The sequence below is a fragment of the Branchiostoma floridae genome, chromosome 4 (genome assembly GCF_000003815.2).
Source record: "Branchiostoma floridae strain S238N-H82 chromosome 4, Bfl_VNyyK, whole genome shotgun sequence".
In the NCBI taxonomy this organism is placed as follows: Eukaryota; Metazoa; Chordata; class Leptocardii; order Amphioxiformes; family Branchiostomatidae; genus Branchiostoma; species Branchiostoma floridae.
In genome coordinates this window covers 6,320,549-6,336,257 of record NC_049982.1, presented here as the reverse complement: position 1 = coordinate 6,336,257, position 15,709 = coordinate 6,320,549, and the positions used below count along the sequence as shown (strand labels likewise).

Genomic DNA, 15,709 nt, shown 5'->3' with positions numbered 1-15,709 from the left:
GAGATTTGTTTTGGGTGCACGCGTCAGTCTTTCAAATGTTAGCATGCAGAAACGTTTAAAACGGAACATTCCTATCTATCGTACCTACCACTATATCATATCATGTTCCTCACATACTCATATGTTGAAATCAATGACTTATTTCAGCGACAGTACTCCTCGCTTAGTTTCGCAAGGTTGGTACAAACTACTCCTCTCTCTCAAGATTGTACTAATGTGATGTGAAAGTGGTGATGTCACGTTTGAGACCGCATTCTTCACACTGCAGCAGCGACACCTAGCTGCAGTGTGACGAAGATCAAGTCAGTATTGCCCCAAAGTTAAGTAAGAGTCCAAGAAATTGTTGCCTGAGTAAACAACTCAAAAAATTTGTTACATACCGTACTTAGCTTTGCTCATAAAAGAGTCTACTCTCACATTTACTTCAGTCATACACGCTTACTTCGAGTACCACTTCTGTTTGGGGGGACTTATCACAAATCACACGAACGTTGACCCCGAGGTGCAAAGTGTACCAGATAGTCGGCCTACGACCTCAGATCGGCGGCAACACGGCGCGGCGTAGAACGACGTATATCACGGTCGGACAACATGATCACGCCAGTCAATTAAAACTTCCCTTTATCTTACACTTATACACAGATATCTCTATTTGTGTGATTGCTCTGCCACTAGAATAGAATGGTGACTACTTTTTAAAGTCCTTGGTGGCAGGTATTGTATGTGTGTAATTCGACCTTCAGTCATATGTACTGTGAGTTTTATTGTAGGCGTGATTTCCAACATGGCGCGGCGCAGCATGAGGTTGGTTGAGTACGGGAAGCCCTTTCAACTGACGAATGAAGAGGTACCCACCGCACCAAAGGGCGGGGCTGTCGTCAAGGTACTTTAAATGTTTACAGTGTAAGTTGATATCATGTAGATGTAACGTTATCAGTAATAAGAATTAAATCGACAAAACTCACTCTGTAACGTAAACATTATACTAATCGACTATGCATATGGGCCACTGACTGCTGTTTGTTGTGTATGCGTGTGCGCGATTACAAGTGTGCGACTGTGTGTGTGTGTGTGTGTGTGTGTGTACGTCGACCTTCCTTGTTATTTCAGACGGACTATGCCGGGGTGTGCCACTCCGACCTGCACGGTGCGGACGGAGACTTTGGTCCATTCATCCCTCTCCAGGTGATTCTGGGTACGCCAAAACCTTTAGACCACTTCCACTTAAGTAGCTCAGAGTTTAGAAGAAAAAGAATTACTGTCTCAATCAGCTGATAAATCAATTCTTTTCTTCCGATTTCCCTGAAGCAAATTTATTCTGCGCAAGGCTAACGACACGTTTCCAAACCGGGACCCGGCCGGGCAGTATGGGGAACGAAAAGTAGAATATAGGAGAGAAGGAAACACGTGAAACGTAAAGATAATTAGTCATAAACACGATTTTTGCATGTTTCTTGATACAACTGTATTATTCGTTTCGGCGAACAGTCCGGGTTGGACTGTGACCTTTAGCATAACCAGTTTTCTCTCTGTGCCCGCAGGACATGAGATAGCAGGCACAGTTCACGATGTTGACCCGAGTGCAGACTTCAAGGTAAAACAGCGTGAAAGGTCCTTTGTTGTCAATTAATTTTTAAAACTGAACCTGACTTGTATTTTTGAACTACAGTACTTGACTGCTTCCATACATCAGCTGACTTTCTTTACTGTGTTGCAATGATCGGTGACGCACCCGAATTTATGATGGGTTCGGACCATGGAGGTCAAGAGCGGATGTAAACGTACTGTCAGTCAGTATATACAGCTGACTGCACTGTGCACAAGAATACAGTTCAAAGTTTAAAAACGGTTTGAATTCATGATAGCGATTAAGAATCTCAACTGCTTACACGTTTCTATCGGCAAATATCAAACAAAACGATAACAAATCGTTCCTGGCTAAAAGAAATGCTTGGAAATAAAAATGGAAAGTGCGACAGTAACCATACAGCTTTAGTCTATTGTGTGTAGGTAGGAGACAGGGTGATGGTGTACTGGACCGGTGGATGTGGAGAATGTAAGAGGTGCGAGGTGGGGCAACCTCCTGCGTGTCTCAAGAACGTCAAACACTGGGCCGGCATCACTGAGGATGGCGGGTAAGGTACAACCTGTCTCTATGGTTTCCTTTGCTGTCTACATCAGCGAGAGTAGTCTCTACCAGACTCCGGATCGCTGGAAAAATCGTAGAAATGGAACAAATCAGAGGAGTAAGCCGGCCAGAGGAATATAACCGGCCAGGGAACAGCACGCGATCGTCGGATCGCGAGCTGTTCCCTGCCCGGTTATATTCCTCTCTATTTGTTCCATTTCTACGATTTTCCAGCGATCCGGAGTCTGGTAGAGACTAAGCGAGAGCATGAATTAGTGAATATTTCACATGAGCATAGAAAATGTCTGTCTGTAAAGGTGGACTCTCGCTGCACTTGGGGCACCGGTGCGGCACTGCGGGGTTCGTAGATGACTCAACGAATTTGAGAGATTAAGAACTAATTTCCTTCCGTTTTGTGTATGTTCTTGTCTTCTAAGTCATCATCATCGGTCGACGTGATCAAATGTAGACATGTTCGCACATGTCTACACACGACGGGGTTATACCGCCCCTTACGGGGTGACATACCCTTTCGTAGGCTAATTACAAGACGGGGATGCGCCAGGTCTCCCGTCCGGGTGAATGATGTAATTCACCATGTGGCTGATACGAGACAGAGGTTCGCCAGGCCTCCATCCGGGTGATTTGAAGTGAATCACCAACTCCCGATAGAAGGATTTGCACCAACGCACACCGCACCATCGCACGTGTGGGGGTTCTTTTACGTGCATGGGGTATGGCTCTCCCCACACACGGGACCTCCATTTAACGTCCTATCCGAGGGACGACTCATTTTTCACTTGAGTTAAGTGAGGAAAGTCGTGTAAAGTGCCTTTCCCAAGGGCACAAGACCGGCAACACGGTAGGCGGATTCGAACCGGCGACCTCTCGATCACGGGCCGAATACAATACCACTGTGCTACGCGGCCCCTTCTAAGTCATACGTATTACGCAATATCTAAATTATTAAAAATCGAGAAAATGACAAAACAGTGCCGCAGTGAACGAACCCTGCAGTGCCGCACCGGTGCCGCAAGTGCAGTGAGAGTCCTCCTTAAGTGGAGTCATGTGGCCTAACGGTAGCTAGTGTTCGGCTCAGAACAAAGTGATCCCGAGTTGGAATCCTGAGCATTGTGGAGCATTTGCAAATGTTAGTCCGTTGGTCCACGGTAAAGTTTTCTGCTACTTGCCTTTTTCTCTAGATTCTCGGATTACGTCATCGTTCCTGACGTCAGACTGTTGGTGAAGGTGCCTGACACGGTTGCCATGGATACGGCGTGCCTCCTGCCCTGCTCGGCGCTCACCGCCTACAACACCGTCTGTACAATAGTGCCCACCGTTCAGGACTTCGCGAAATATAGCGGTAAAGACTACCAATTAAAGCTCTATACTTTAATTTTTCACAGAGACAAGATCTGTTTGTTATGCTGATCAATATAGAGTTATAGACTTTATTGCACAACAATTTTATAAAATTGGTAAAATGTTTGAAATCTTCCTCTCAGAGTGAACAGGGTGGCGCTATGTCGTAAGGAATTAGGACATACATATGCTTTTATTGTATTTTATATTTCATATTTTCGTATATTTTCTATGTGTTCATATTACTGGATGCTTGGATTACTGGATGTTGCAACCATGTTGCAGACGACTGTGCAGTACTGCTGGTGGGCGCTGGGGGGCTTGGCCTATGGGGTGTTCAATTTGCCAAAGTGCTACTCCCCGTTGGCGTTCGCGTCATCTGCGCTGACATAAGCGTAAGTACCTGTCGTTCATCTCGGGGCTATTTTTGTAGTAATACATAGACTCCTAAACAGAACACTCTAGAGTGACATTTTTTACGGCCAATAACAAATTTGAACCCGGGCCAGCGGAACCAAACTTAAACACGCAACAAGACAGACAAACAAACATACAGAAAACAAAAACAACATTTCACAGAGATTATAAAACGGAAAACGGTTTTACTGCATGATCTGCAGATGTTCCTGCATGCCCATAATGCACTGTTAGCTGACCTGACTAGACTTTACTTTACTTCCCCATATGTATAGGAGGAGAAACTGGCGGCGGCCAAAGAAGTCGGATGTGATGAAGTTCTTCTGTGGGGCAAGGATGGTGAGACAGGATGCCCAGCTCATGGACGAAATCATTTCTTGATAAGACATATCTTTATGATATAGAGACTGAAAGTTTGTGTTTGTGTGTTTGTGTGTGTGTATCAAAGTGTGTTTGTGTGTGTGTGTGTGTGTGTGTGTGTGTGCCTCTGTGTGTATGTCTGTCTGTCTGTCTGTCTGTGTATGTGTATGGTTGTGTATGTGTATGTCTACGTGTATGCATGTATATATGTGTGTGTGCCATTAGACGATAACACGAGAAAGCCAAGATGGCTTGCAGACTTCAGACTTTTGAATGCTTTGCTGGAACCCAGTTGATGACGACACCGCCGTTGCTGCAGCAAAGGAAGTCTGTGGGGACCTCGGTGCTGTAGCGGCGATTGATTTCGTCAACGCGCCCTCTACGTTTGAACGTTTGCAGAAGATGATAGCCGAGGTTGGTATTCCGCTTTCAAAACAAACTTATATCCAAGCAGATGGAAGGCTCATTTTTTTTGTGTTTTGCGCTTGTTTTGCAACATTTTACGATTTTATAGTTTGGTCTTAATAACATTTGTATGTTGAACTTTATTGCACGACAATTGTACATGATACAATGTATGGCAACAACTATTACCACAAAGTACAAAACAGAGGTATATGATAAAGCTTAACAAGATACTTAACATAACAATAAGGGCTAACATAATACTGTAAATGCAGAAATGTTCGCGGTGGATTAATTAATTTTTCTATTATAGTATTAGACTGCAGTCTATGGTGTTACCGCGAAATTAAATCCACCGCGAAAAGTCCTTTTTCCCGCTACCGCGAAATCAAATCCCCACGAACTTAAATGCATTTACAGTACTTGATATAGTGCTACAATGGAGTAGGCTAATCGTTAGTTACAGTATTCTTTCTAACAGCAGAGCAGTCCTTGATATATTTGCCTAGTTTTGCATTATGGGAGTTCTGACATTGTAAGATATATACAAATCTTTTTGTATCATTTTAGCCCCCCTCCTCCAAAATAGGGTTGAAAATCAAATTTCTGTTTCAGCGGAAAATTAAAATTGCTGTTGCTGTGTCGTACTCAGGGTGGCATACACGCTCTGGTGGGTTTCTTCGGAGTGGACGCCCCGGCCGCCGTGCCGCTCATGCCGTTTGTGGTGAACCGTCACACGATCACCGGGGTGATCATAGGGTCGTTACCGCAGCTGAGGGAACTCACGGCCCTGGTGGCGCAGGGGAAGGTCTGTATAAGTCTGTTCAGGGTTTCAACTGCACATGCGCGGAGAGATACACTATCATATTAGTAGGGGGTCAAAGATGAAGGTCTCGAAGACCATGCGTGATGCTAGCGTATTTGTATATGTATCTCCTCTCCAAGCAGAGGTTGTTGGAACAATCGTGACCTTTTCCTTATATATGCCGTATACTTTACGACCACCTTTGGTGGGAAGGCTGGTAATAAAAATACGGCATATAAGGAAAAGGTCACGATTTTTCCCCACCAACCTCTGCTTGGATGGAATATGTATCAGGGGTTTTCACCTTTGACATATTACTCACAATGCATCATGCTGCACATGTGCAGTTAGAACTACGAACAGGTTTACGTGACGTCATGTCTTATGTACCACCGCTGCCACAAGTGTTGCTGGACAAGACAGAAAGCAGGATATCAGTTTCTAATAATATTAATATCATTCATTATCTATGACAATGGGCACAGCAAAAAATGATGGAAATTGCCCGTTAAAATCAAAGTTGATATTTGTCGGCCTCCTACGTAGGGACATCCAACTAAGGGCGACGGTTGAAAGAGCAGGATACATCCAGACAGGCGGTTTCGCTGTTGTATGTATCCTGCGTAGGATTATGATACTAGTATACAAATATACATATTGTTTTTGATAAAATGATTTCAGTCCTGCTACACGCTACCTAACTCTGACCTTCACCTGTTCCCTCAGGTCAAGCCACCGCCCATTTCCCATCATCCCCTGGAGGACGTGTATGACGTCATGCAAGGTCTGAAGGCTGGGAAGGTCAAAGGTCGTGCGGTTGTGAAGTTTTGAGTCGGCCTGGAGACCGTCCACTGTCGAATTCATAAGGGCTGGGAGAGAAACATGCCGAACTGTACATATAATGTTCCATCTGAGGAAATACAGGCAAAGAGTATTAGATTTTTAATATTTGATTTTAATTCAAACGTTTACAAAACGAGTAGGAAATACTGGTGCTGATAATTCAATACAAATTTTAGTAATAAAGTGCCGCTTTGTGAACAGTTAATGGTACACAGAAATACCGGTACCGATAGAAAGAAATATTGGCCCATTTGTTTCATTTCACGTAGATTTGGACAAGGTTACGTTACAGAAAGGTGGTTTTGTGTCCACATATCAACACACAACTTTATCGCGCCCGTCACTTTACGCAACTGGAGGTAGCGTGGTCGGTGCATTTTACTTAGCGTACTTTCCTTCTACGCAATACGAACCAGATACCATGAACTTACCAGAAAAGAAAATTGAAGTAAAACTCGTGCAATGTTGTCCAAAGTCACAAACGGATCCTTGGTTGTATGGGAAGTAGTGCATCATTATGACTGCATCTTGATGCTTGGGTAGCCATGGCCCGACAACATTTTTTAGCTTTGTGCCTCCATGGCGCACAGTAAGGCGGACGCCACAGTTCATTAATCTCCAAGCAGATCCTACGGTGCCATAAGATAGTATCAAAGCTGGTCAGGGAGTATAGCCGGCCAAAGGGAGTCAAATGGGCACCAGAGATTGCCTTCACTGGTGGGTTTGATACTATATTACGCCACTGTGGATCTGCTTGGAGATTAACAGTTCATACACTAGGCCTGGTCAGGCTCTTCGCGAAAACGAAAATCTAAGTTTATGCCAATAAATGTGCAAAAAGCATGCTGTTGAACTATGTTTGGTATGTTTTGTGTTCTTGTTGTCTTTTATATCGTACTTTTGGTTCCTCCAAACTGCCCGATCGGGCCCGTTTGTAAGTTCTTCTGGTAACGTCATATTTCCAAACCGGGGCCCGGCTGGGCTTTTTGTGGAACCGAAAAATAGAAATGTTTGCGTAAAATATACACAAATAATGCTCACGACTATTCTCTTTATGTCTTGTGTAGTTTGCTGTCTTTTTGATAGATCATACTTTTCGTTCCCGAAATTTCAAGCTGCCCGGCCGGGTCCTGGTTTAGAAAATTGACTTAACTCTTGCTACTAGTACCCATGTCATTTGTCTCGGGCATTTAACGTCTTTATTGCTTCCATGAAGATGGAAGCATTGTTGGTTCATTGGGATTTGGGACAATGACGTATGATTTGATAAGGGTATAACTCGGAACTACATTTGACAAACAGCCCGTCGAGGCCCCGGGTTGAGTGAGTTGTTTGGTCGGTACAAAGGTCAGATCAGGCGCTGCACTCAAGCCTTGGACAAACGTTAGAAACATCCAAGTTATCTAAACGTTGTCAGGCCTGTTCTCAAGGCCGTTTACACTCCAACACTACTTCGGTTAGTTGTCAATTTCCCGGACAGATTTATTCATATCTTTGGAATGCTGTTTGAAAAGCAACCTTCACCTTTGCTTCGTGTTTATCTGGAACAATCAACAGCACGTCATTTTAAAGTCAACAGAGCTAGAGCCAGTCTGTATAAAGGTGGACTCTCACCGCACTTGGGGCACCGGTGTGGCACTGCGGGGCTCGTTCCCTGTGGCACCGTTTTGTTATATTCGCGATTTCTAATAATTCAGATATGGCGTAATACGTAAAGTTATGACTTAGAAGACAACAAAATACACAGAAAATTCGTTCTTTATCTCTGATTATCTACGAACCCCGCAGTGCCGCACCGGTGCCCCAAGTGCAGTGAGAGTCCATCTTTACTACAAGGAGAGACTTCCAACATGGCGCGGCGCAGCATGAGGTTGGTGGAGTACGGGAAGCCCTTCCAGCTGATGAAGGAAGAGGTACCCGCTGCACCTAAGGGTGGAGCTGTCGTCAAGGTACGTTAGCGTCTTAAGATCAGGACAAGAGACATATAACATGTTGCTTGTGTGATCGTGAGAAAATTCTGAGGACTAAAGCGGTGACGGGTGCAACCATGCTTATATTTATAGCCTCGTCCGACGACTCCGATAAGGCAATGTCGGCAATTACATACATAGCAGATGTCGTGTCAACTACTGAGCTATGTTCATGCCAATGAGCCCCGTCCAATGTAACGCTTACAGGGTAGATTTTCAGGAGAAAAATTCGCGCGGCTCTCCAGAAACTCGCGACCTTCTGGCGACCAATAAATCAGGTCGAAGGTCGTCGATGGCATGGAGCCCCTGAAATGCCAACAAGGACTGATTACTGTGCATGTGTGTATTGTATGCATGTTACCTTGGGCTTTTTACCTTAACGTGTTAAATTGAACGTCAAAACCAGTGACCTCGTTTGTGTTTTACAGTAGGGTTGATGACGATGGTAGAGTTTTTGGGCTGCTTCTGGCCTGTCCTATAGAAAACATGCATGGCCACGTTTGAGAGTAGGTCAAAGTCACAGACAGCCACGTTGTTGTTTATGTCACAGTTGGCGTCAGGGAATTTTCTATCGGCGAATGGATATAAAAAAAAGTCATTTTTTTTCTTCCTGCGTTCAACGGTCATGTCAGGTCATGGCTGAAAGGCTGTCACGGGAAGGTTGTTTGGGGCGCCTGTGCGTGTGTTTCTGGATATTTGTGCATTTTGTGGTCAGCATAACTTAACACTGGCTGGACTTGAAGACAATCTTAGCGCAAATGACACAGAAGGTTCCCTCTGCTTTCTAGCTGGGTGTACAGTAGACGAGAGTTTATTTCGCGGCTCCGGCCCGCCTCAGTGTGCGTGCTGAAATGCGGTGTAGTCTAATCTCCAAACAGATTCTTGGTGGCATAAGATACTATCAAAACTGGTCAAGGGGTATGGACGGTCAGTGAGGAGGTCTACCGGTGCCCGTCTGACTCCGTTTGACTCATTGACCAGCTTTGATACTATCTTATGGCACCTAAAGGATCTGCTTGGAGATTTCGTGGTAACGAGTAAGGGGGCGTGGCGGACTTTGTTCTCATTATGTTCTGCTCGTTAATTTTGTTTTGGCTATGAGTACCAGGGTTGACCTCGCTTCGTGGCGTTGATAAACACGCTGTTGACATTGTTGACACCTGTTTGCAGGCACGCTGAGGTGAACCAGGGGCTACATAGACGGTAAATAATTGGGCAAGGCTGTGTGGGGGATATGCGCACCTGCAATGCTTGGAGAGCCAATTCAAGCCACCTTTTAGTATTCCAACTACCAAGTACCTGCCAGTAGCGATGACGGCACAACCACAGAAAGTCCCCTCTGCTTTCTAGCTGGTTGTACAGTAGACGAGAGTTTATCAGTTTGCGGCTCAGGCCCTTCTCTGAAATGCGGTGAAGTTGATGATGATGATCATTTCGTGGTGACGAGTTAGGGGGCGTGGCAGACTTTGTACTCATTATGTTGTGCTTGTTGATTTTGTTCTATGAATACCAGCCTAGGGTTGACCTTGCTTCGTGGTGTTGACATTGTTGACATATGTTCGCACGCAGGCTGGGGTGAATCAGAGGTTGCATGTGATACACAGTAGAGAATGGTGATGGGGTCGCGCATGGGGCATCTGCAATGCTTATACCCCCCTCACATGTAGCGAAAATCGATCGGACGACGAGTCTGCGAGCTCTAAATTACGAGGAGGCATGACCCTGACGGGAAGAGGGAACTCTGCCATTTTTCGTCGGCATCAGGGTCATGCCTCCTCGTAATTTAGAGACTCGTCGTCCGATCGATTTTCGTTACATGTGAGGGGGTATTAGAGAGCCTATTCAAGACAAGCCATTAAACTTCATTGGGTTTATTGGATAGTCACTAGAACTGCAAAAAGGCATTACAAAATCATATTCAGTTGCTTGAGTAACTGCTATTCGGCATATCTTTTAACACTAGTATTCGAGTAGTATCTTTTACAATAATATTTATCGCTATCCATTGTCACATCGTTGTTATCGTATGTTCCTCATGTTTCTACCATGTACTTGCAAGTAGCCTCCGGGCATGAACTTGCAAATAAACTTCTTACCATATAACATTTTTCTTTCTCCACCATACCGTCCCAGACGGAGTATGCCGGCGTGTGCCACTCCGACCTGCACAGTCTGGAGGGAGACTTCCGCACGCTGGTGCCCATGCAGACTGTTCTGGGTACGCTGTACATAGTTTTGTCTTTATAAAGATGGGTCCACATGTGCGTATTGAAGTCCGCATGAGGTCCGTATGGAGTTATTAGCCTCTACCAGGCTTCACAGGTCACTGTAAAGATAGTAGAAACTGGACAAATATAGATGCATAATATGCCGAAAGAGTTAGCAGGCCGAGGAGTAAGGTTTGTAACCCATGGCCAGCTAACTCGCCTGGCATATTCTTTGTCTATATTTGTCCAATATCTACCATTTTTCCAGCAACCTGTGGAGCCTGGTAGAAGCTAAGACTTCCATACGGCGCTCATACCGACATGAATATATACGCACGTGTGAAGCCACCGCAAACTTGAATAAATAAGTGCAGACAAGACAACGGCGCACTCAAGTTATGACAACTTACATGTAAGTTAGCGCCGACATCGATCAAAAGCAAAATTAAACGTGTAAAATGCCATAGCTAAACCCTTCTGTTTGTTGACAGAGTCAAGTTTCTGAAACTAGTTGTAACACCGATTTTATTGTTAAATGTTCACAGGGCACGAGATAGCTGGCACAGTGCACGATATTAGCCCTGAAGCAGGCTTTAAGGTAAGCCGCGGCAAGCGTACAGAGATCTGATTTCGATATCCCTCTTTCATATGTTTTAGAATATCCGACGGTCATGAAGATTTGATAAGATTTTGATGCACTTGCCCTATAGAGCAATGCTGAATTTTTCAAACCTAGCCGCAAAACGCCGACAGGGCACCTTTTCTCAATTGGGACCTAATCCCAAGGAGAGCACAAAAATACTTTACTGAATTCTGAAGCAGCACATAACGCTAGCTGGATTGTTTTTACTACATGTACTACCATTCGCAAAATAGATTAGTTTCTTAGAATTGTTATATGTTAGAAATTCATGTAGCTGGTAAACTGTTTTGTATGTACAAGTTGCCACACATTGTATCCTTTACAGTTGCTGTGCAATACCTTTATTTTCCTTTATATGCAACAATCCAAATGACTCTGTTTTTTTTCAGGTAGGAGACAGGGTGGCCGTGTACTGGCACGGCGGGTGTGGGGCCTGCAGCAGGTGTGAGGTGGGGGAGACCACTGCCTGTCTCAAGGACGTCAAGCACTGGGCTGGGATAAACGAAGATGGCGGGTGAGACTCAAGAACACATTAATAGTTCACGCTATATTCTAGTATGTGTCACACTCGAGCTTTAAACCTCTCTTTACCCTTTTCGTTTAAAGAAAACACGAAAAGAAATTAAACGACTCCAATCCTCATCACATGTGTACAGTATTGATACCGTCACGAATGAGATGAGTTTTCAAAATTTGCATCTGATACTTTTGCCACAAACTGCTTGCGACAGGTTCTCCGATTACGTCATCATTCCTGACGTCAGACTGTTGGTGAAGGTGCCTGACACGGTTACCATGGATACGGCGTGCCTCCTGCCCTGCTCGGGGCTGACTGCCTACAACGCCGTCTGTAAGATGGTGCCGACAGTTCAGGACTTCGCCAAGCATAACGGTGACATTGACTTTGGATAGTAGAGTTTTCTTTTACACAGCCAGTTATTCAATATTACCTGCTGACGTTTCGATGCCTATCGGACATCTTCCTCAGAGCTTCGAACTGGAGTTCTGCTTCTCGCCGCTATATGTAGGTGGCGCTTTTGCGGCGGATACACAATCCCAAACGTGGCTCAGTTTGTACCCTCTCGTCACGGTTCAAAGCTGGAGTAGACCACAGTTTAATTAATAGAAGCTCTGAGGACGATAATGTTCAAAGTATGAATCAAAGCCATCTTAGGACTACAAGTCGGATAGCAACATTTCCTTTATCGAATGGCCATAGTGTTTTCCATAGTCAACGTAGTGTGAGTTACGTGCACATTCATACATTGATTTCGATCTTTGGCCATCTAAGCATATGTAACTTTCCACAGGACGTCTAAGTTTAGAGTTATCTTAGTCTGGGAATGTTACCAAATGGGATGGGGTTACTGGTGTACAAAGTCTGCACATATCCTTGACATGGGCACTACTGTGTCTTTGCACAGCTGTTGTCGCACATCCGTCAGTGGTTGTTATCGACAACTGTCACAGTGTGACCATGAGTTTACACAACTGTACATACTGGGCACATGTCGTCCTTCAAAGTTTGCTTTCGTTAATGATTGTTTTTCTTTGCACTCGTGCTTCAGCGGATTGTGCAGTACTGCTGGTGGGCGCTGGGGGGCTAGGGCTGTGGGGTGTCCAGTTTGCCAAGCAGCTTCTTCCTGCAGGAGTTCGCGTCATCAGCGCTGATGTGGACGTACGTACATGTATCTATCTAGTACCTCTATTTCCTATTGAAGAGACTCTGCTCGGAAATCATGGGCATGGGGTGAAGCGCGGCTAAGTGTGGCCGGTGGAAGTAGTGGTGCTGAAATTTAAAAAAAAAAAAGTGCAAAAAGACACCAAGCAAAATCTGTGCATGGCCACACTATCCGATTCCAATGTTCATCTGAGGGCTGGGAAGGACAACTAGAACTGTCTAATCATGAAGCTGTAGCTATGGGTATAGGTAGAGTGATGTGGCAGAAATATCTATTATTGAATTAAATTCCTTACCATAAGAAAATGAAAATGTAGTACATCAGTTTTATAACGAAAACTATCCCGAGCCATTCAGCTTTGAATCATATTTAATTCAGTTAAGCTAATCACTACATGTAAGTTGAGATCTCCCATATCACTATCGTCAACTACTACCCTGCTATCTGTATTGTGGTAAATTGTTAATTTGTCAAACAAGACACATTTGGCCGATATGATTATAAATGATTGTAACTTGTGCGATATGATTGTGAGCCTTTAAAATGTTAGTCTAATTGCCTTACCATGTTAAGTTTTTAATGTTTGTGTAAATGTTTTAATGCCTAAGTACGCAATTCAGCGCCATAGGACGCTGCGATGTATTTAGAGGTTGTTGAAACAGCAATCAATAAACAAACCTATATCAAGTTGAGAGCTTGTTATCGTCGTTGAAAATGTATCAGCATTTTCCCTTGTAGAACGAGAAGCTGGCTGCAGCTAAAGAAGCCGGATGTGACGATGTTCTTCTTTGGAGCAAAGATGGTGAGGAAGAACCTGCATTTTTGAAAGATCTCTTCTTCGAAAACGTTAGATACAATAATGATGGGTTGCCAAGAGTCAGCTGTATACATACTTTAATGGCTTTAAATTTGTGGGCTATTGACAAACTATGATAATGTAAATTATATGGTAATAATGATTGTCACTGAAGAACCTTTTCATCTTGACAAAATTTTATCTATTTAAAGAACCCCTTTGTCACAGTGCATAAAACGTTTCCTTTCTACCCAGTTGATGACGACACCGCTGTGGCTGCAGCAAAGAAAGTCTGTGGGGGCCTCGGTGCTTTTGCGGCAGCCATCGACTTTGTCAATGTGCCCAGTACATTTGAGCGCGTAGAGAAGATTCTAGCTCCGGTCAGTATCTTTCGTCTCAGTCACATTGAGTGCTCTTCTGTGACTTTGGCTGCACTCTCGGTGCCATGTACAGACTTTAAGGAACACCAACAGTATGGTTTTTATCCTCTCGTCTGTTTTCAGTCCTACTGCTCATATACGATTTTCAAGAAAAAATATAATGACAAAGAAGCTCTCTCTACTAAGTTGAAGTATCAGTCCCTATCTATCGTCTCAACCCAGTGAGTGTAACTCTTGTCCTTGCTCCCAGGGAGGCATGTACGTCGTGGCGGGGGCTTGTACAATGTAACAATATATCACTTTTTTAAAATCAGATTCTGTATAATCACCACTTAGCATTAAAGTCGGTCTCTTTTTACTTAATTGAAGTATGATCTTTATCTATCATCTCAACCCAGTGAACATAACTCTTGTCCTCTCTCCCAGGGAGGTATGCATGTCCTGGTGGGTCTGCTGGGAGTCGGTGCCGCCGGTTCCGTGCCGCTGATGATGTACGTGCTGGGTCGGCACCAGATGGGCGCGGTGCTGATGGGTTCCCTGCCGCAGATGAAGGAGCTCATGGCTCTGATGGCTCAGGGGAAGGTGCGTAGTACGGCTATTCGTGTTACATTAATGGCCGAATGGCTAGTCTTGCGGACGCGAAACAGAGCTCGCGTGGTCACCTGTTCGATTCATGGCGCTTAGAACTGCCTGGCTAGACACTGCGTACTTGGCCAATGTACCCGACCTTCCTCACTTCACCGAGGTGTGAAAATGGGTACCTGAATTCGGCAGGGGAGGGGATGAAGGGGGGGGGGGGGGGTGGGTTAAAAGGCGGGAAAAGGGGAGGGAGTGGCTTCGACGTCCAATACCGCGCCCTAGACAAAGTGGATAATAATCTACTGCCCCACGGCATTAAATTGTATGGGGCTACTTTACCTACCTATTAAAATAAGTCAATTCCTACGTACATGTACATGTATCTGTATGGTCGCTACCATGTACCATGTAAAAGCTTGACATTACGCATATAGAGAATTTGAAACCTTATGTTTTCCTCAGGTCAAGCCGCCGCCCATTTCCCATCATCCCCTGGAAAACGTCTTTGACGTCATGCAGGACCTGAAGGCAGGAAAGGTCAAAGGTCGCGCTGTGATAAAGCTGTAGTCATCTCTGTGACGCTGTGAATGATGGGAACTCTCGAACTGATGGTACCAACACTGGACCTATCAACAAACGTTCCATCAGAAGACTCTTTACTACACAATAAAACGTTTATATCACAATCTACCTGAACGCTGTTTTGAACGGACACTAGTACTAGTGATATACCGATCTTCCAATTGAATACTCGGAAAAACTGCTTTGTTGAGTGATGAAAGTGGTAGTAGAAATGTACATGCATGGCTGTTTAATGCTACCTTGCTTTCATTTTGAAGAAAAAGATGGACACCAACTTTGTGGAAAATCAGATCACGAACAACACCCTTTTAGAACCATTTGTCCTGAACAAAAATGTTTACAGTACCTGACAACATTGTCTGCCTCATTGACACAGAAAATTTCGGCGATATCAAATATTAGTGCGCATATATATCGTAACACATAAACATAACGTTGCTGTTGCCAACTATTTTGCTACAATGCAAAGGAAACGACTTGTGAGGTCTTCTACGACTATTGATTAAAAAAAAGTCAAACTTTAACATACTAACGGTAATCACAATGTATA

The 15,709-nt window shown here is 44.3% G+C and overlaps 2 protein-coding genes across 3 annotated transcripts; both read left to right on the top strand.

Annotated features, from left to right (window-relative positions):
* The first annotated feature begins 527 nt into the window (after window positions 1-527).
* Window positions 528-7,014, top strand: LOC118414430 (alcohol dehydrogenase-like). Of its 2 annotated transcripts, XM_035818461.1 has the most exons (11): window positions 536-581; window positions 771-883; window positions 1,111-1,195; window positions 1,542-1,594; window positions 2,011-2,135; window positions 3,331-3,491; window positions 3,776-3,885; window positions 4,183-4,246; window positions 4,560-4,681; window positions 5,325-5,480; window positions 6,204-7,014. In XM_035818461.1, the coding sequence occupies exons 2-11, from the start codon at window positions 785-787 to the stop codon at window positions 6,306-6,308; spliced, it is 1,080 nt and encodes a 359-aa protein (XP_035674354.1). In that variant the 5' UTR covers window positions 536-581; window positions 771-784; the 3' UTR covers window positions 6,309-7,014. The 2 variants fall into 2 exon arrangements, with proteins under 2 accessions (XP_035674353.1, XP_035674354.1); XM_035818460.1 differs by having other exon boundaries at window positions 528-883.
* A 904-nt stretch (window positions 7,015-7,918) lies between these two features.
* On the top strand, window positions 7,919-15,267 carry LOC118414431 (alcohol dehydrogenase-like). Its single transcript, XM_035818462.1, has 10 exons — window positions 7,919-8,269; window positions 10,424-10,508; window positions 11,043-11,095; window positions 11,530-11,654; window positions 11,872-12,032; window positions 12,709-12,818; window positions 13,561-13,624; window positions 13,874-13,998; window positions 14,425-14,580; window positions 15,040-15,267. Exons 1-10 carry the CDS (start codon window positions 8,171-8,173, stop codon window positions 15,142-15,144), a joined length of 1,083 nt encoding a protein of 360 aa, XP_035674355.1. The 5' UTR covers window positions 7,919-8,170; the 3' UTR covers window positions 15,145-15,267.
* The last annotated feature ends 442 nt before the right edge of the window (window positions 15,268-15,709 follow it).